The 20,196-nt window shown below is 40.6% G+C and overlaps 1 protein-coding gene across 2 annotated transcripts in view; it reads right to left on the reverse strand.

Annotated features, from left to right (window-relative positions):
* LOC122809706 (ADP ribosylation factor like GTPase 2 binding protein) overlaps positions 1 to 20,196 on the reverse strand; it is a 355,290-nt gene that overhangs the window by 206,111 nt on the left and 128,983 nt on the right. For both annotated transcript variants that reach the window (XM_044081399.1, XM_044081398.1), the window contains exon 4: positions 9,876 to 9,982. In XM_044081399.1, coding sequence (XP_043937334.1) covers positions 9,876 to 9,982 — 107 coding nt within the window. The remainder of the gene's footprint in view (positions 1 to 9,875; positions 9,983 to 20,196) is intronic.

Raw genomic sequence — 20,196 nt, forward strand, 5'->3', positions numbered from 1 at the left:
TTCCTTCCACTGTATCTTTAGCAAGAAGTTTAAGATGCTGGTTCTCAAGACACAAAAAAAGGGAAGAAAGTCTACTGCAAAGGATTTTTGGAATGAACGTCTGACAAATAGAACAAGACGTATGGTCATGAGAAGCTCCTAGACAAAAAAGAGACACTCATCGTGACAGTCTTTATGGGGAATCTGTCTCCCACAATAACATTTACCCTTCCTGGATGACATTAACCCCAAGGAGTACAAAAAAGTAAGAAAAAAAAAATCCCCAATAGAGCACTTATCTGCAACTGAAAAGAAGTCAGCAAACAGATGTAGGTATTCACTGGAGAATGAAAATGTACTCAACTGGCAGAAACTAGATGCAGGTACACAGACTGATGACAAAAAGATTTGTTCAGACTGACAGCAAAGAAGTTCTGATTATGGTAGTCCTGAATGTCACCTTTATGCCCTACACTATGCAAGGAGCATCTGGGTGACGTTCGGCGTACCTTTTAAAAGCAACAAGTAGTCTTTGGTAGACTGGCCAGATGTTCGGGCTTCCATGGCAGGGAATCCCATCTGCTAAGAATACTGCAGAAGTGAATGTAAGGACATCTTTTAACTTTGAGAGGCTATGGATTGATGGTCATCTCACTTATGAAAACTGAAGACAGGTGCTAAATGCACCTTTACAGTCTAAAAGTTAAACCATGCATAAACAGGGATGATAGGAAGAACAGAAATGAATTAAAAAGGCTGAGAAAGAATCTAATCCTCTGAGTAGACCGCAAAGAAATGTTTTCCTTGCCTTTGTATAATGTGTGTAGACCGCTTTTAGGATGCTGTGATAATCTGCAACACCAAAGGGATTGCTGGGTCTCTGGCCATTAACAGAACAGGAGACATTATGCCATTAGTTGAAGTGATGGGATGTCAGGCTGAAGCCTACTGGATGGATGGGAAAAGATATCTGGAAGACAATCCAGAAGAAAAGGATTTGCCTTGAGGTGAAGGCACAACAAAGGAAACCACATTTGCTGGGGCCATAATGGGGCTATGAGGATGTCTGCTGCTCTGAACAACTTTGCTTTCCAGATGAATTTCATCATTTAAAGGAACAAAGAAAAGGAGTAAAATTAGACCGGATTGCCATGGGTGGAACAGAGCATCCCACAGGGTACATCTTTGTGGGACAACAAGGAAAAATAACTTTATGCCTTTGGTACCAGTTGGGGATACAAACAGGTCACTACCGCAGGGTTCCTCCAGTGATGGAACAAATCCCATGCAACTTGTGGATTGAGGGACCACCTGCAAGGCATCAGGACGCACCTGTTGAGTATGTCTGCTAGTAAACTGTGTTTCAGACAAAAAACATGTAGAAGCTGCCCATTCTCACACTCTTTCTGCCTCTTGGCACAGAAGGTATGATCTGGTACTGTATTGCTTGTTGATGTACCACACTAATGCTTAGCTGTCTGGGTGGATTGATCTCAAACCTTGGGAAAAAGATAGCTTCAAATGCCTGCAATATTAGAAGAATTGCCCTAATCTCCAACATGTTGATCGGTAAACTGTCCTCCTGGGAAGGTTATGTCCCTTGGAATCATCTGCCCTGCACAATGTCTCTCCACTCACCTCAGGGCAGAGATGTCTATGGTAACCATGGCTGTGGAAAATGGAAGAGCAAAGGTGAATTCTGTAGAAAGATTCCAGCTGTCTAGTCAAATGAGATGCCTGTTGCACTTGTTATTGGGATAGGCCCATGTCTCTATTAGTGACCACTGAGTACCTACTGCTGAATTCCCGTAAAGTACCCGTCATGTGGCACTAAGCAGACTGGGTTTGATGGAAGCAATAATGTTCTGAAGGCTTAAATGCAGTAAGAGGAGATATAACATCCAATGAAGGGAGATTTGAATGAAGTTAATGTTTTCTTGTAAAAGTTTACTAACTCACGAATGGTGCCCAGATGGCAACCAATAAACAAATTTCTGACAAGGCTCTAGTTGTGACTTTTCCTTGGTTACAGAGATCTGCAAGGACAGTTAAAGTTGGAGCAAGTAATCTTTTGCATCACTGAGTGACTCTCTGGTGGTAGAGATGAGGAATCTGTTGTCTAGGTAAAAGACTATTTAAATTCCTCAAGTCTTTACACAAGAGGCAATCACTGCCATGCACTTTTGAACACCCTGCAGGCTCCTGTGAGACCGAGTAGCACAGCTCAAAATTGGAAAAGACTAGCTCCAGCCTGGAAGCATAGAAATCTCCTGAACATCTTGGCAATTTTGATGCAATGGAAGGTATCCTGGAGAAACAATGAGCACAGCTAATCTCTTCCTGAAGGCATAAGTGGATGGACTGTACTGTGATCATCCAGCATCTTTTTTTTTCTTTTTTTTTTTTTTTTTTTTTTTAACATACTGATTTATTGTTCAATTGTTCGTTAATTCCTGTGTAAAGGCCAAAAGGCCATTCAGAATGCAGACTCCACAAACTGAACAACTACACTGATTCGGCTTCTGCCTTACTTGGAAAAGTCCATGGAAGCCCTGGTTCTTCAGAGTGCCTCTGCATCTATGGCAGCATCCACTAAAGGGGACACTGCAGCCCTTGTGTGGACTCTGCATCTTGAAGCTGGTCAGAGGATTTTCACAGAGATGTTTTGAGGCACAAGTTCTTCTTACAACCCTTCTGGCTCCTCAAAAACGATATTTGGCATCTGTAAATTTGACACCCATGGTGGACAAAGTCTTGTCTATTTGCTCATTTCTTTCTACTTTTTCTTGACTTTTAGTTCAAAAACAAAGGACCTGTCAGATGGGACATTTGTTCTTTGCAAAGTCACAAAGACAGAGCAAGGTATAGTGCTTCACAGTAATACCCATCCCCCACAGCTCTAGCTGTTCCATCAGCCACATTATGTAGCAAGCACATGGAGATGGTAAAAATGTTGAACACAGCATAAACCTACACCTCCAACTATCTGCAAGTGTCTGGTATCACTAGTCGCCTCAACGCATCTAGGGTCTGCTCAGCTAGGTTGTGCTGGAACGGATTCATATGCATCAGTTAAAGTGGGCATGGCAAAGGTACCTGATACACAGGTCCACTTCCCCATTGTGTCCATCTCCCAGGAATCCTTATGTGGAGGATGGACAGCGAAGGGCTCATTTTTGGGTTCTCTTATAGTAACCACCACTACCACAATGAAGTCAGCAATGGGACCCTTATGCCAAAATGGCCTGTCCTAATCAGGATGCAGTATCTTGTCCAACTTCTTTGGACTAACTTCAGTCACACTGGGTTCTTGCGGAGTCCTTTCTACTACCTTGTCAGCAGGGGGACCACCCAACATGTAGAAAGAACAGTTCAAAAAGTCTCCATCAGAATCTTTTCATCTGGAGAGGCGCGATCTACAGGTCAGTTACACCTCTGCCTCATTACCTCTATAGCTTCCTCAAATTTAGGATCATCCAAAACAGACTGTGAAGAACTCTCCCCTTCACTGAAGTCTGAATTCTGGGATCAAGTGTGTTAGGAGTCTAAATGCCTCTTCTTGGAATCCTGTGAGGGGAATCATCCAAGTGGAAAGAGGACAGATGTGATACCAATGGGTGTCTTTTCTGGGACTTTTCAAAGCTTCCTCATGGTTGACCTAATGTTCAATGCCAAAAGCTTTAGGATGGTATTTGTTGAGACAGCTGAAGGAAGTGGTGAGTCGGTTCATGGAGTGTCTATGGATGCCAATGAAATCAGAACCTAAGCCAATCTCAGTGGCTAAAAAGTGAACACAATTGATAGTCCAGCACTAAGGGACAATGACTCAGAAGCGACTCGCAGATCTCAACATTGTTTCAATCTCTTGAGGCATGGTCACTCTTGACACCAAGGGGAAAGACACAGATGAGCAACATAGGTGGGGACAAAGGGTCTCAGCATATCAGCACCAATATAAGTCAGATCAGTATCACAGTCTGCTCTGTGTCTCCTAGTGCCAGACCCAGGCAACAGAAAGAAACTGAAGACATAGAAAGTTGGGGTTCTCACGTGTCCACCCAAAGACAGAGGGGGATGATATGACATCTCAAGTTTCTACGAAGGCTATTATCATCTGCTCCAAGCAGTACTGCATAGATGGAGTTTTGAGAGACCTCGATGATCAGGAGCACATAGCAGAAGTGGACCTGCACTCCATGTACCTGAATAGCACCATCGCCACAGAAAATGTCTCTGCTCTTTTCCTCAGAGAAGACTCAGGCATGATGACCATCTCTGAGCTTTAAGAAGTATAGTCCCTGAAGGGCTAATTGTGATACAGTACTGGGGCTGGATCCTTATCAAGGGTCCAGTTGAGGATAGGTCAGTGCTTTTTGAAAGAAGGCCTTGGCTGGCTGCTGCTACAGCCTGGGCAGATTGGGACAAGAGGTATCCCAAGACTGCTTCTCTTTTCTCCTCTGCTCGTCTTTCTCTTCTTTTCTCACTTCATCTGAAGAGAGAACACTTCTAAAAATGAATCCTTTATTCAAGCATCCTCCTTCCAAAGGACTTGAAAATATTGCATTGTTCCTTTATATGCTCCAACTACAGGCAAACCATGTATAAATCATGGGTGTCCTGGGGGATGACCTTGTGGCTGCACTGGATGGATTTCTTAAACCTTGAGGCCTTATCTATGATAGCTGCTACTACTAGTACACATTAACAATAACCACAATGCAAAGCGCATCAATCCGGCCCACGGTCTTACAATAGGAAGGGAAGGAAATGGGGAACACAAAGAGAACAACTTTGTGCAACTACCCAAAAGTAAATGACTTGTTTGTTTGTGTCTTTCGGCTTTTCCCGGTTAGGGGTCGCCACAGCGGAACTCCAGTCCGCTAATGATTGGCAGTAGATTTTTATGCACTGGCTTGCCGAGCCTAACGCACAACCTTCAGCTTAGGAACACCCATTCATGCATGTCGCCACACAGAAGACGCTCTAACTGAGAATCGAACGGGCAACGTCTAACTGTGAGGCGACAATGCTACCGCAGCACCACCACCGCAGTACACCCAAAGGTAAATGACTAAGAAAATATTTTTTTTTTATCAAAAGAACCAGAATTAAATAGCTTTAAGCTGTATTTTGTGAATTAAATAGCTTTAAGCTGTATTTTACATTTTTTTTCAAGACAGTGAAGATCACTGCAACAATAACATTGCCAAACTAGATCCAAGGTAAAAGGAAGCAGTGATGCATTGTGGGAGATGGGGGAGAAGCTTGATCTGTACAAAGACAACCGTTTACGATGTTAATTCCTAGTGGTGAACCAGTCCTATCATGTCAAGGGAACAAACTGGATAACTTAAGCGAAACCAATCCCATCACGTGAAGTGAAGTAATCCAAGTTTTACTTTTTTTTTCCACCGGCTAGCCTTTAACTAACTAGTATTTTTTTCTTTTATGACATCCAGAATAACTTATATTGGCTTATTATTTTTTTTTTTTGGGGGGGGGGTTTCACATGGGTAGAGCTACAATAAACTTGTTTCCTCATTCAGCCTCCATCTCACTCTCTCCACATATAAAAAGAGAGTATTATCTCCAAGAAAATAAATACACTGTTTTAGAAATTAGGGCACTGGAGATATTTACAACATTGAAAGATTACAACCAAATAAAATGTTAATTGTAAAAGAAGATCCTGTTGTCTTATTAAAGGTGAAATGAAATAAACTTAGTACCGAAGAACAGATTTCAATGTTCCAACAAAATGGGCCCATCCATTTCATCACTAAGTAGATTCTCAGTCATATGAAGAATCTCATTTTATCTCCTCTTCATTTATAGACAAACAGGGGAAAGGACCTTGCCAGCTCCTGCATATTTTCTTAGGAGTGCAGGAAACAGAAACTACTGGACTGCAATGTTCTGCTGCCTGACAGCCAACAATTATGGAGGACATGGCAGTGCTGAATTCAGCTGATGTCAATTTCTTGACCTGTATTTAAAAGCATGCGTTGTTGCATTTTTCAGTATTCAGTACTCTGAGGCCACATCATCAAAATCATTGCTTAGCTCTGTGCGAAGGTGACCTACAACTGGATAAATTAAAGGATGGCAAAAGGCAGCATCTTCAATGGATGTAGGATTTCTCTTGGAAAATAAACCTTACAGATCCATTTTCATCAATTCATGCAGCTACACATTGTGACAATTTACAAAGCAAATATATTTAGGAACCAAGCAATACAATTTTATTTATTTATTTATTATTTTACATTTGTTGAGCGGGATTGTCCGACTGAGCTGAAGAGCCCTTTTTCAGCGGAGGCCCGGGGAAAAAAGCTCCAACATATTATACAATTTTCATTATAAATTAGCATTAAACAGCAATGTTACAGGATTATTACAAGGCATTAAGTAGCAATACAATGTTATACAGTGTCAATAATCAGGAGTATAGCATAACTATTTCAAGATGTATAAAAAGAAATAGATCATTAATACAAGTATAGTTTTTGGGGTAAGTGGTTACAAAAACCCAGTTTTATGATGATGTAGTTGCATGAAGGCAAGACAATTACAATAGAATGTTTTTCTGAGGCAATTTGCTTAACACATTTTGGAAGACAGTAGAAAGAGTAGTCAAGGAAGATTAGACAGCTAGTGAGAAGAGTGAGTTAAGGGCAGAAAGTAGATTAAGGTATGAGAAGTAGGGGATGTTTAAGGAGGGAGAGTGCAGTGGGAGGACCAGTGACTTTTAAAGTGCTCTTTGGTGGCTGTCTTAAATTATTTAGGATGTGTAAGGGTCCTCATTTCTAGTGGGAGCCTATTCCAGGCAATAGTGGGGTGATAGCTGTACATGTTGCACCCAAATTTACACTTGGGTTTGTAGATTTGAAGTAGGTCTTGGTTAGAGTTTCGGAGAGGTCTGGAGGGAGAATAATGGGAGATGAGAGGGGATAGTGTTGGGCAGTAGGAAGGCTGGTACAGGACAGAATGGATGATCTGGAGCTGAGAAAGAAGAGGCTGGTAGGGTAATTCAAGCCAGTTTATGTGTTTTAGAGAGAGACAGTGATGGCATTTGTAGGTTTATTGGGCAGCAAATCTAGCTACCTTGTTGTAGGTAGATTCGAGTTTGGTCAGGAGTGCTGAGTTAAGATTTGAGAATTTGAGAATTGTACATTAGACTGGGTAGAAGGTAGGTAAGAGCAAGAGTAATCTTGGCTTCAGAGGTAAGGAATTTCTTGTTACGGTAAAGAAGCCCTAGTTTTGAATGAGTCTTTTTGATACAGTTATTAACATGCAAGTCAAATTTAAGCTGATTGTCTATGGTTATGCCCAAGAGCTTAGTATTGGATTCTACCTGAATGCGAGTGTTATTAAGGGACTGTATGGAGAAGAAGGGTTTAATATTGTTGAAAGTTTTAGGTAGGAAGAGTAACAGCTTTGTTTTTTAGGACTAAGGATGAGATGGTTATTGGAGAGCCATGTTTAAACTAAGTTAAAAGATGCCTGAGTAGCTTAGAAGAGCTTAGAGGGAGAGTTGGCTGTGGTGATGACTGCAGAGTCACCTGCGTATTGCACTAAAGATGACTGAGGACAGGAGGTATAGAGCTGATTAGTAAAGATATTAAAAAGTAAAGGCCCTAGGATAGACCCTTGAGTACACCCATTTTTACAGGGAAAGGAGGGTAGAGTGCACAGTGTCATCTCACTGATTGAGATCTATCAGTGAGGTAAGCTGGAGAACCATGTAACAGTATCAGAGGAGAAGTTGAGGTTATGCAGTTTGTGCAACAGAAGAAAGTGTGAGACAGTGCTGAAGGTTTTTGAAAGATCCAAGAATAGGCAAGAAATAAGTTTATGGTCGTCAATGGCTATAGAGACAGTGTTGAGGAAGGATAATAAAGCTGTAATGGTGCTAACTTCACACACACAAAAATGTAATGTTTGTGTGATGCCCGTGCACTGGCCCAGCAATCAAGGAGCCTCAAAATCCTCACCACTAACACCAGTGAGGGGCATCCATACAGGGAAAGGGTAATAAATACACACACAGTAAAGTTCAATTTCCCTTAAGAGCACACAGAAATCACAGTCAGTCTGGGGCTGGTTGCTCACTTTCCCTCCAGGTCCCCAATCGGACTCCCCCACTGGCACAGCTATAGGGTCCAGATCTCAGCCAGCTGAGCAAGCTAAATCCTCCAGCACCCTCTCTGCCCAACCAGAGCTTTGTGGCTCTGCCTAAGTTGCTGACACACACACACACACACACACAGATAAGAGTTTGTACAACCCCACAGACACTCCTGGGGAAGGCTGGCACAGGTTCTCCAGATGTGCCCCTTTTACCCAGACTATATGGTAGAAATCACTGCTACCACCCAGCTAATATTGGTCAGCTACTCAAAGGCCCTTAAAAGGGTGTCCAATTATTGCTGTGCAATATTATTATCCAAATGTAAGTGCAACCAAACAGTCAAGACTTATTTGGAGTGACTTGGTACAGTCTCACTATATACATGCAATGCACTCTTACAGCTTAAATTATCTCTACACAAAATAACCACAGTTGAAAAGTTTAAAAATATTTAATAAATAATAAAAATACAATACAATACTTATTACACAGTGCCAGTCAATAGTTCAGAGATCAGAGAGAAATACTTAAAATAATACCGTAGAAAAGTTCTGACATCACAGAAAAACACAGTCTAATCTTCCTAATTCCAAGCTATTTCTAAGAGAATACACAGTTCTAAAATAAACTTACATACAGAGCAAAGCAGTGCTGATGATGTTTGATGTCCTCAAGACAATTGCTCTGAGCGCTCTGATTCTCTCTTTAAATTGATAACACAAAGCTGCTTCACATGACATCATTCTTCACACTTTTCTTGTGTTCCCAGGCTAAAAGAAACTACATTTACATTCTTTACACCTGGTCAGAAACCAGTGCAATAAAGGACATTTATACATGCAAATTCTAGCCTTTAACTCTGGCCCCAAGACAATAGGCAGAATTCCTTCATCCAGACATATCGGAGCCAACTTTAAAGATCAAAGACAGTCATAAAATGCTTGACTTAGCTTTCTTACAGCAGAGTGCACTGTTATATTTTTGAAGTTTAACATTTATCAACATTTTTTCCCCATTTAAGAGAATATGCCTGTGGCTTATATTAATATTTACAAATGACAAAATTATCTACAGAATTCTATCTGGCTAGGCTAGCAACCTTCACCTGTCTTCACAGCTTGTCTAAACAGTGCTTAGCGACTGCTACCTTTTTGCAACTGTTCATATTCCAAAAACTCAGGAATATGACACACTGATCCCGGACTGAGTCTGAAAAAGGACCATGGAGATCAGTGCTCTACCCTGGAAAATACAAATAAAACCCAGCCTCCGGCACCTCTCAGCACCCCTTTACATTATGGAGACTTATGAACCTAGCACAACTCATGGCACCTTTTAAAATCTTTTCAGTCGCAGAGACTCCAGAACCTAACCCAGCTCCTGTCATCTCTCAGCAGCCCTTTACATTCTGGAGACTTGTGAACCTAGCACAATTCATGCCACCTTTTAGAAGCTCTTCAATCGCATAGACTCCAGAACCTAACCCAGCTCCTGTCGTCGCTCAGCAGATGTTTACATTCAACCTGGTACTCAACTGCCTGCTTACAGAGACAGTACATTACTGCCATGACAAGATGGCAATGGTTTTAGTATTTATTTTGTGAAACTGCAAAATGTATATCTATGAAGATGACAACTTCAATGAGTAAAGTAATATGAAATATGCTCCAGATACCTTTATAATAAAAAAAAAAACATGGCTATTAACACACATCATCCACAAAAATTAAAACTCTTCCAAAACACAGAAAAAAATGAAGCTTACGTATTCTTTAAAAATAGAAGTATAGCTCAGTTTGTTTTCTTCTGTGTCTTCAAACTCCATATAATAGCTATCCATAAAATTCCTTTGTAGCTCTTGGAACTCGTCACCTAAAGACAATAAAATAAAACCCATAAAATGAGGAAAATTAATGGAGAACTGCATACTGTGAATGCCAACAGGATGACTGAAGTCCTAGCAATTTAAAGATGCACAGCTTAAGTAACAGATTTAGAGTAACGTAACATATTTACTTACTGCATTTGCGTCTTTCGGCTTTTCACGGTTAGGGGTCACCACAGCGGAACTCCAGTCCGCTAATGATTGGCAGCAGATTTTTATGTGCTGGCTTGCCGGGCCTAATGCACAACCTTCAAAGAAGGAATGCCCATTCACGCATGTCGACACACAGAAGGCACTAACTGAGAATCGAACGGGCAACATCTAACTGTGAGGCGACAATGCTACCGCAGCACCACCACTGCTGCATAAGGATTTATAATCAGAAATAAATTTGTATAAAAAAGATGCATTTTTTAAAGTCTGCATTCATTTTAAAAGAAATGTTACAAGCAAAAAATATCTGTTTTCTTTTGTGAACATACCAGTCACTATTTACAATTCAACTATGTATTTTCCCTTGTATTGATTACAGAAAAAATGCCCGGTAATATCATTTTAAGTAGCCTGCAAAGATCAAAGCACCATGTTTTTGCTTCAGGTTATATTAATGATTTAAAACTGGTTGGTGCCACTGCTTCAACTCAGTATTAAATTATTCACTTGGTTCAAAAGTATACAAATAATCAGCATAGTGTCACTATCTACAATGAGAAAACACTACAAATAAGCAGCATAGTGTCACCATCTACAATGAGAAAACACTACAAATAAGCAGAATAGTGTCACTATCTACAATGACAAAACACTACAACAGGCACATAAATTGCCTTTTATTAAACTTCCTAACTTTAATATTTACAACTAGGAATTGGTAGCAGTCAGCTAATGAAATCTTTAAATCTTAAGGCTCCAAAGTACCCCCCCCCCCCCCCAAGCATGAGCATTTCATTTTTCTTCAGTTTGGCTAATAGGCACACTAAGAATAACAGAGAAGCAGACTGAGGAACGCACTTTCAGAGCTACAGACTACAGTTAAATTGTACTATGCGATGATGAAATTTAAAACATATAATTACTAAATTGCACCTCAGAGACAATTTATTTATCACTGAAAGGAAGTAGTGCAGCAACCACATTCAGGAAATAAGTAACACTTCTTTGAAAGAAATACTAAAAATGGCAGCCATTTTCATTTCCTCACTACATAACATGTTTAAGCATTCAATAAGCAATCACTGACCTACTAGAAACATAAAACAAACCAGGTCTAAGCAGTACTCAGTATTCATGGCACACAGTACTCCAGTTTGTGGCTTTGACCAAATAACCAGTAGTGCTGGATGTGAGCTACTTTTCTTGTGCTATGTTATCAAGAATCCTCAAGCTGTTGCCAAAGAAGATGAAAGATGGAAGTTACCAGCCTAAGCTAACTTGACCATTCTGAGAGGCAGGAGGGTTTCCAGTCCTCCAAGGACAAGCCCCCACCAAGCAGCCTGTTTGTAATGGTATGCATGGGATTAACACACCTTGTAGAAAGCCACGGTGGTGCAGCGGTTAGCGTTGCCGCCTCACAGCAAGAGGTTCTCTGGTTCGATTCTCAGCTGGGGTGTCTTCTGTACGGAGTCTGCATGTCCTCTCTGTGGTCGCATGGGTTTCCTCTGGGTGCTCCGGTTTCCTCCCACATCCCAAAGACATGCAGTAGGTGGATTGTACACTCTAAATTGGCCCTAGGTGTGAGTGTGTGTGTGCCTTCTGTGGAAGGTTGGGCGCCGGGCTGGCAACTCGACACCGTAAAACTCCACTGCCAATCATGAGCAGACAGAAAATGGAGGTGCTGGACATCACCCAAACACAGTAGCAGAGTTCAAGAAAGGCTAGAGCAGCAGCCATATAGTACAATTGCGAGGAGGTTACAGTACTGTTTAGGGCATCAAGCAGCGACTGTGAGAGGGATATGGTTTAGGGAGTGGAGGGTTAATTTAGGGAGCAGAATGACAGTTTTGGGCTACATCATGATCAAAGACTTCAGGTGTAAGGAGTAGCAACGGAGTTTTAGCTTTAGAGACAGGGAATAGAGTTATGGGGTAAGAGAAATATCAGGACTTTAGAATTAGGGAGGTAGAGGGGGAGTGGAGTTTTAGATTTAGTAAGCAATGGAGGACTTTCGGATGGACAGCGTTACGTTTAAGATTAGGGACTAGGCGAGAGTCTTCGGCTTGGGGGGAGGCAATGTAGCTCAGTAGAGTGAGGTGCCAGATGGATTAGGTAAAAAAAAAAAAAAAAAGATTGAGCACAATAGTGGGAGTTAGGGCACTTGCAATTTATAGCAAGTGTGTCACAAGCTACTAGCCCACAAGCACTTGTACTACACCCATTTTCTTTGGGTATTATTTATATCAAATTTCATATTATTCAGCAGGATATTTTATTTTCTTTTTTGTAAAATGTCCATTTAAAATGTTAAAACTATATTCAAAATATGATGCAAAAATGAACAAGTAAAGATGTAAAACAGTAGGAAAAAGCACTGCATACACTTTTCATTATTCTTAACGTACAAGCACAGGAAAACAGATACACCATGGCAGGACTCACTATTGTACATTTCTTTGTAGACTGAAGTTCATCCATAAGCTACTGTACTTGTCCAAACACCCATCCTTTACTAATTTACTTGTATTTCATAAAATTACGCACGATCCAAGATCTTCCAATGCATATCTACTTGACCATCTTTGAGTGAAAAAATACAGCACTACCTACTATATATGTCAGTAAGACAATGAAGTAAGAACCTGCATCCTTTAAAACAAGTTCATTTAAATGCACACTGAAAATTATTAAATCTTAACACAATGTAATGACTGTTGTATCTGAAAAACATTAAATCAATCTTCAATGCAATTTAAACATTTTTGATCCTATCATATCATTAACTTATACTTGCAGTAGCTAGTGATCCAAAAATTAGTCGGTTGTATTAGAGACACACTGCCATTTGACTTAGTATAGTCCTCATTTATAAAACTAGTGAGAATATTAAAGATAGCATGATAAGTGGGCAAATCTTTAAATGGTGCCTTGTCCTTAAATGTTCTGAATCCATAGGTGTTCTGTTGGTTTTTATGATGCATTTTAATTCAAACACTGCTGATGATTAATTTAAAAAGTTTAATTTTGCTGGCCTTTATACAGCATTTTCCACACACAAGGTGGTGTGTGTCACCATTCCAAACATCATGATGATGCAAATAAGTGGCCATCGTCAGTTGCTGGCAATAACAGCGCATCCACTATGATGTGAATGGAGAAAAAAAAAAGTGTATGATTCTGAACTTGAAAGTTTACCAATGAAACATACAGCAACAACTGCTGATGCATACTCGGAACATATGCCTAGAGATTCTCCATCATGTAATATATGTCAGCTGTAGTACACCTCAAATACCATGTGCTGATACTTGCATGCTGGATGTTACAGGCAGTAGGGCTTGAATTCAAAACTAAAATGCAGTCCAAATGTCTACAGATGGAAAAAGAAGCAACAAAAGCAGGCATTTCAAATGTTAGGGAATCCAGCTGCAACTCAGCTAGTACGAGTAACACTAATTTATGTCAACACCCTGCATGTTCAAAGAACATCTATCAAGAGGGGCATTCTGAAAATTATGAATGGCACACAAAATGTCTAAGAATTAAAAAAAAAAAAAAAAAAAAAAAAAAAAAAAAAAATTCCTCCTAAGTGATGGCATAAAAAGCTTCAAAGCCCCCTCAAGCACAGATAACACAGACTGCTATGCAGAGGTGTACATGCCCTTAAATAACCACTTAAGCAGTTGTACGGAATCGGCTGTACCTGACCATATTAAAAACCAGGTCTTGCTGATAAAACAAGCCACCCTGTGGACCCCCAGTATAAAAAGGTTATACAACAAGAGAAAGAAAGCAATGCCCAAGAACAAGAGGGAACTGGCTCAGCAGAGGAAGAAATCCCTCTCTAGCTTAAACAAACAAATTAGAGATCTGGTCAAGTCTGCTAATTACAAAGAAAAAACAGCCTACCTAGCCAATGATAATCCCAAAGCATTCTAACTACTTCTGAAATCTAAAAGGGAATACACAGCTATGTGCTGAACTGGTTGTAGATGGCACCTCCATACTCAACCGGAGGTAATAATCAACCTGCTAGCTGACAGACTTCGAGCAGATTTCACCCCCGGTCCCTTTTATTCATACCTCAAAGTAGGTCATCTCAGTACTCTCCAAGGCCAAAAGCACAGTATCAATAGGACCGAACATCCCAGATTGCCTTATAAACAACTTAAAACATGACCTAGCAGACCCACTTAGATCCCTGCTTAACCACAGCCTGTGAACTTTCCATGGTTCCTATGGAATGGAGGACAGCAATAGTAATCCCTCTGCACAAAGGGGGACCATTAACTGATCCTGGGAATTATAGGTCCATAAGCTTGACTAGTCTCAACTGAAAGGCCATGGAAAGAATCATTATGAACCTTATTAACAAGGGCACAGGTAATCTCCAAACTCTGGGCCCAAACTATTATAGCCCAGAATTTCCAGACAGAAGGTATGCAAAAAGATTAAGATAGAAATTAGAGGAAAGAAAAATACTTCCACAAAAAAAAAAAAAAAAAAACCTGTCAGAAGCTTCAAATAAAAATGTGTGCTCATTAATACAACATATGTATGAAAAACATTATACAGACCAAGAAACTTTGGGCTGTTTGGAAAAAGAAGTGACTGAGTAAGTGCAAAAATAGAAAGAACAAAAATCTAGAGACTTTTCAAAGCTATATCACTAGATGGGTTGCAAAGTGGCTCACAGACAGGACCCACAGAGTGAAAGTTGCAGATTCCGAGTCAGACTGTCAATCAGCCACGAGTGGAGTCCCACAGGGCTTGGTCCTGGGCCCGCTCCTGTTTGGCTTCTACTTCTCAGAAGTCCAGGCCAACATAGGACGACTCTGGCTGACCACGTTCGCTGATGACTGCAAGCTAGGAGTCATTATCAACTACCCAAGTGACGCAGACATCCTAAAAAAGGGTCTCTCAGAGAACAATGACTGGTGTCAGAACCATGGCCTGAAGCTTATCATCCCCTTTGGAAAAAAAACTCAGTTCCCATGAATTACCACGTTGATGGGAGACCACTGAACACCAGGTCGACAGCCACCTCACCTTTGACCACTACATTGCCACTGTGGTCAGAAAGTCCTTGTACATGGCAGATCTTATAACCAAAGGTTTCGCATCCAGGAAAAAAAAAAAAAGAGGTCATCATCCCTCTCTACTCATCCCTCATTAGACCAATCATCTAATACAATGCCCCGTTTGGCATGTACCTGAGACACCTACAACAGCTGGAGAGGCCACAAAAGTACCTCACAAAAAGAATCCTACGCCTTCAACACATGGCCTACATGGACAGACTCAAGAAACTTCAGCTGTTCTTAGTCTCTTATCGTCTACTCAGAGGTGATCTCTGCTTGACTTACAAAGCCATGTCTGACCCATTTCACAATAAAAAAATAAGATCATAAAGTGGGAATGTTAGAACAGAAGACTAATAAATTAGAAGTTAAAAAAAATAGAAAATGAAGTTATGGAATACTTGCGAAGTGAAGGATTTAGCGTAGAAATTCTGACGCAGGTTACAACCACAGCATGATGGAACAACAAGTCCCCAAAGTAAGGAGAAACAGGAGGAGAAGCAGACATCTGAATAAGAAATATGGACATGGGACAGAAAAAGAGAGTTAATGTGGTGCAATATTTATGCAAATGAGAAAGCAAAACTAATCAATGCAAAAGGAGCAGCACCAAAGATATTTGAAGAGAAATACAGGCAAAGGCATTCAGACATGGAAAATTTTACAATACAAAAATAGGAAAACAAAGAAAAACGTAGAAAAACAGGATTAGTACTGGAGAAGTTAAAGAAATACAAAATGAGGTTATGGATTACCTGCAGGGTGAAGGATTTAGTGTAGAAAATCTAACTCGGATACCATCACAACAGGATAGATCGATGGATCCCCAAATTAAGGAGAAACCAGTGGAGTGGGAAACAGATGATCAGTTGCCATATGAAGATACTTTGGAGGCTTCTACAGGAAACCAGTACAAATGTTCAGTTGAGTTGCACAGTAAGGGAAGGAACAAGAAACTGTGGAAACTGACACAGTCAATGTTGTGGAGTGTTAGGTAAAGGAGTTCACATATGAAAGAGCAACGGGTGACACTGAAGAGAATGTGGCACAGGAAGATGCTCTGGACTTTTCTACAGAATGTTTGCAGGAAATGGAGAACAAAGAATGTGCCCTCAGTTTAGAAGAAAATAATCTAAGAGAAGAGTTGCTTGACTTAACAGAAATGGACAGACATATTCATTTCAAAGAAAGAAAACTACAGAAAGTCAATAAAACTCAAAAAGTTACAAGTTTGATAAAACAAATGAACACAGTAATTAGGACTGTCCATAGAGATTCATTTGATATAACAGAAGAAAAAAAGATATTCTACTGTGCAGCTAAAATTAATAACAGATAAAGTCTTACCACAAAAACACAGGGTAATAAGGGAAATGAAAAGTGGAGCAATCAAATGCCATCATGGACGTATCATATAGAGAAAACTACAAAGCAAATGAGACAAGAAGTGTCACTGTTAGAAGAGTATAGAAGAGAGAACAGATCAACAAAAATACTTAGAAAGACAGAAGTGACAAAAGCAATGTGCAATATCAGAACAGATCCGGATACATCATGCACTATTGCAAGTAATAAACTAAAAATATCAGCACAGGCAGAAAAACGTAGAAGATATGCAATTAAATATAAAGGAAAAGTACAAAATAAGCCATGTATCTATGACCCAAAAAGTTTTCTAGAGAACTGGGAAACAAGGCAAAAACAATTAAAACACCACAAAAAAAAAAATATATGTTTTGGAGAACTATGAAGATCCTGTGGAACATAACAAAGATGCTAAATGGATAAGAAAAGTAAAAGAAAGAATAAAAAGTTCAAATGTACAGGATATGAAATGGGATGAAGTAACCAGCCAGAGAGACTGAAACAAAGTTAAGGAAAGCTCCTAATTGGAAAACCCCAGGCCCAGATGCAGTACCTAACCTCTGGCTAAAAGTATTAACATCTTTACATGAAAATTTATCCATGAGTAAGAACTATTGATATTTGCACACTCAGACACCAGCCTGGTCAACAACAGGAAAAACAATACTCCTACTCTAGAATGAACCGGCAAGCTAGCCTAAAAACTATAGACCACTAACTTGCCTTCCAATGACGTATAAACTATACACTGGAATTGATGCCGATAAAGTTTACAAATCATTTAATAGAAAACTCAATCATGGCAACAGAACAAAAGGGTAGTAAAAGAAAGTCATATGGAACAAAAGATCATTGTTGTTAAAGTTATAATGGAGAACTTTAAAAAGGGGAAGAATCTAACTATGGCATGGATAGACTATAAAAGAGCATTTGACAGTATCCCCCATTCATGCATAAAAGAGTGCTTAAAAATGTACAAGATATACCCTACATTGACTGATTACATTACACTGACCATGAAACAATGGCAAACTACTTTGCAGTTGCCATGATAAAGGACAAATTATTATTCCAGGGATAAAAATTCAAAGGATGGATATTCCAGGGTGACACTCTGTCACTGCTGCTCTTTTGTCTTGCCCTTACCCCATTAAATTGCCTTAACAGATTAGCTCAAGGCTACAATTTGACTCCCAGAAAACAAAAAAGTGTAAAGGCATCTCATCTTCTTTTTGTAAATGATTTAAAACTTTATAGTTCATCAGATGAGGAACTGAAAGCACAACTGCAAGTGTCAAAACTTTTTCAGTATTCATAAGAATGTCATTTGGTCTCGTAAATGTAGATGTTCAAAGTGTATTCACTGTTGCAGTCCTGACTTATGGAATTTCCTGCTTCGGAAGCCTGTGGTCGGCCCAACTACGAGAGTAAAAAAATTCCCTCCTCCTAAAGCTGGTGGATGCTCTACCCTAATGTCAGTATGTTTGGGTATAAAAGGGAACTAGCCGGCACCATGACATCACTTTTTCTTGCCTCTAGAAGGTAGGAGCCCCATAGGTAACCCTTAAGTGAGGGGTAAAATGAGAAGAAATGGTGTCTGAAGGGGGTCCCCCTGCATACGGTCCTCTGGCAGGAAAAACAGGGAAGTAAGCTGTTATTGTAAGGAGAATAAGGGAGATGAAGGCAGGGAAAGGAGACTGCAACACTGAATACACTTGAACATCGACATGTTTCACTGTTGCAGTCCTGACTTATGGGATGATTCTCAAAGCTGTGGAAAATGGCAGTGGCAAACCGTGCTCTGGACCTGGAGAAAGCTGATAGATGGTAGTGTTTGGTAAAGGTATGCACAGAAGACCATGTACCAGCTTCCAAAATGTCTTTGGTAGGTACTCCCTTTAGGAAAGCTGTGGAGGTAGAAGCAGCCCTAGTAGAGTCCTAACAGATTCAGGCTGCTTGCCATGGTGGGTGTAGCAAAAGGAAATGCAGTGGGAGATCCAATTAGAGATAGTCTATTTGGAGACTGGTTTTCCTTCAGATCCCAAGGCAAAGGAAACAAACAGTCGTTCTGTTTTTCTGGCAGCTTTAATTCTGTCACGGTAGCAGTGAAGTTGCTTATATACATCTAATGAATGAAAGATTCTTTCTCCCTGGTTTTGTGCCTAGGGAAGAAAGTAGGCAAATGTATGTCCTGGTTCAGGGACGTGTCTGTGTCCACCTTGGGCATAAATGAAAGGTTAGTTCTGAGTGATACTCTGTCAAAGTGGAAAATAAGAAATTATTCCACTGCCATGAGCGCTTGCAACTCAGAGACACTTCTAGCTGAGGTGATGGCCAGTAAGAGGGCAGTTTTCAATGTCAAGAATTTTATTACAGTGGAAGCAACTGCATCAAAGGGTGGGTAGGGTAAATTTTTCTAGAAGAATGTTGAGGTCCCAAGGAGGGGAGGATTACTTCCTGGTAGGTCTGATGTGAAGCACTCTCCAAAGGAATTGTTTCATTCAGGAGTGGGAGAAGATAGGAGGAAGATTAGGAATGTTGGCTGAAATGGCAGAGGTGTGTTCCTTAATGGACAAGGACAGGTCTCTGTCCACCAAAATATCCAGGTAGTCTAAGATGGCTACAATGCTGGCTAAGAAAGTTTTGAGGCCTTTCTCCTGACACCAAAACAGACAATCTTTTTCATTTAGCAGAATAAATTTTTCGACAACTGGATCTTATAGACTATATTAAGCACCTGGCTACTCAGGAGGAGCTCAGGGTAGAAGTTAGTGGAAAGATCCAGGCTGAGAGTTCGAAAATCTGCAGGTTTGGGTGCAGAAGTTTCCCCTTTGCCTGAGTCAGCAAGTCTACTCTTTGAGGCAGCTGCCAAGGTTTTTCTTTGGTCAAAGTCATTAGCAGAGGGTACCAATGTTGCCTGGACCGGTCGAGGACTATCAGGATGACCTTAGGTCCTTCTCTAATTTTTATGAGGACTCTTGGAAGGAGAGACAGAGGAGGGAATGCATAGAGAAACAGATGGTTCCAGGGGAATGAGAGGGCATCTGTCCTCCACACTGTGTGGCACTTGTTCCTGGAACAGAATCTTTTTAGCTGTATGTTTTTTTTGGGGGCAAAAAGGTCTATTTGTGGGATCACCATTTCTGGGCTATGCTGAGAAAAGTTTCCCGATGCATCAAGCTTCTGCTGTGGTGATCTGCTAAAGTGTTCTGAGACCCAGGAAGGTACTGAGCCATCAGGTGCAGCCCAATAGCATCTGCTGTCTCCCAGATCTGCATTGCCAGATGACAAAGAGAATAGAAGTGGGTGACTTCTTGTTTGCTTAGGTACCACATGACTGTTGTGTTGTCCATTTTTATAAGTAGGACCCTTGATTTACAGTGATCTTGGAAGGCCATCAAGCCCTTCTGGACTGCCGTCAGTTTTTTCCAATTTGTGTGTTTGTTCCTGAACTGTTTTTCCCATTTGCCCAGAGATAGCAGGTGGTGGAAATGGGCTCTCCAGGCTGTGTCTGATGCATACATGGTTAAGGTTTGGTCCTGAGGGATGAACCTAAAGGGCAGGTCCTGGTTCTGTGTACATGCTTGTCCCCACCATGCCAG

This window comes from Protopterus annectens, chromosome 8.part0 (genome assembly GCF_019279795.1).
Source record: "Protopterus annectens isolate FY-2018-M chromosome 8.part0, PAN1.0, whole genome shotgun sequence".
NCBI classification, from domain to species: domain Eukaryota; kingdom Metazoa; phylum Chordata; order Ceratodontiformes; family Protopteridae; genus Protopterus; species Protopterus annectens.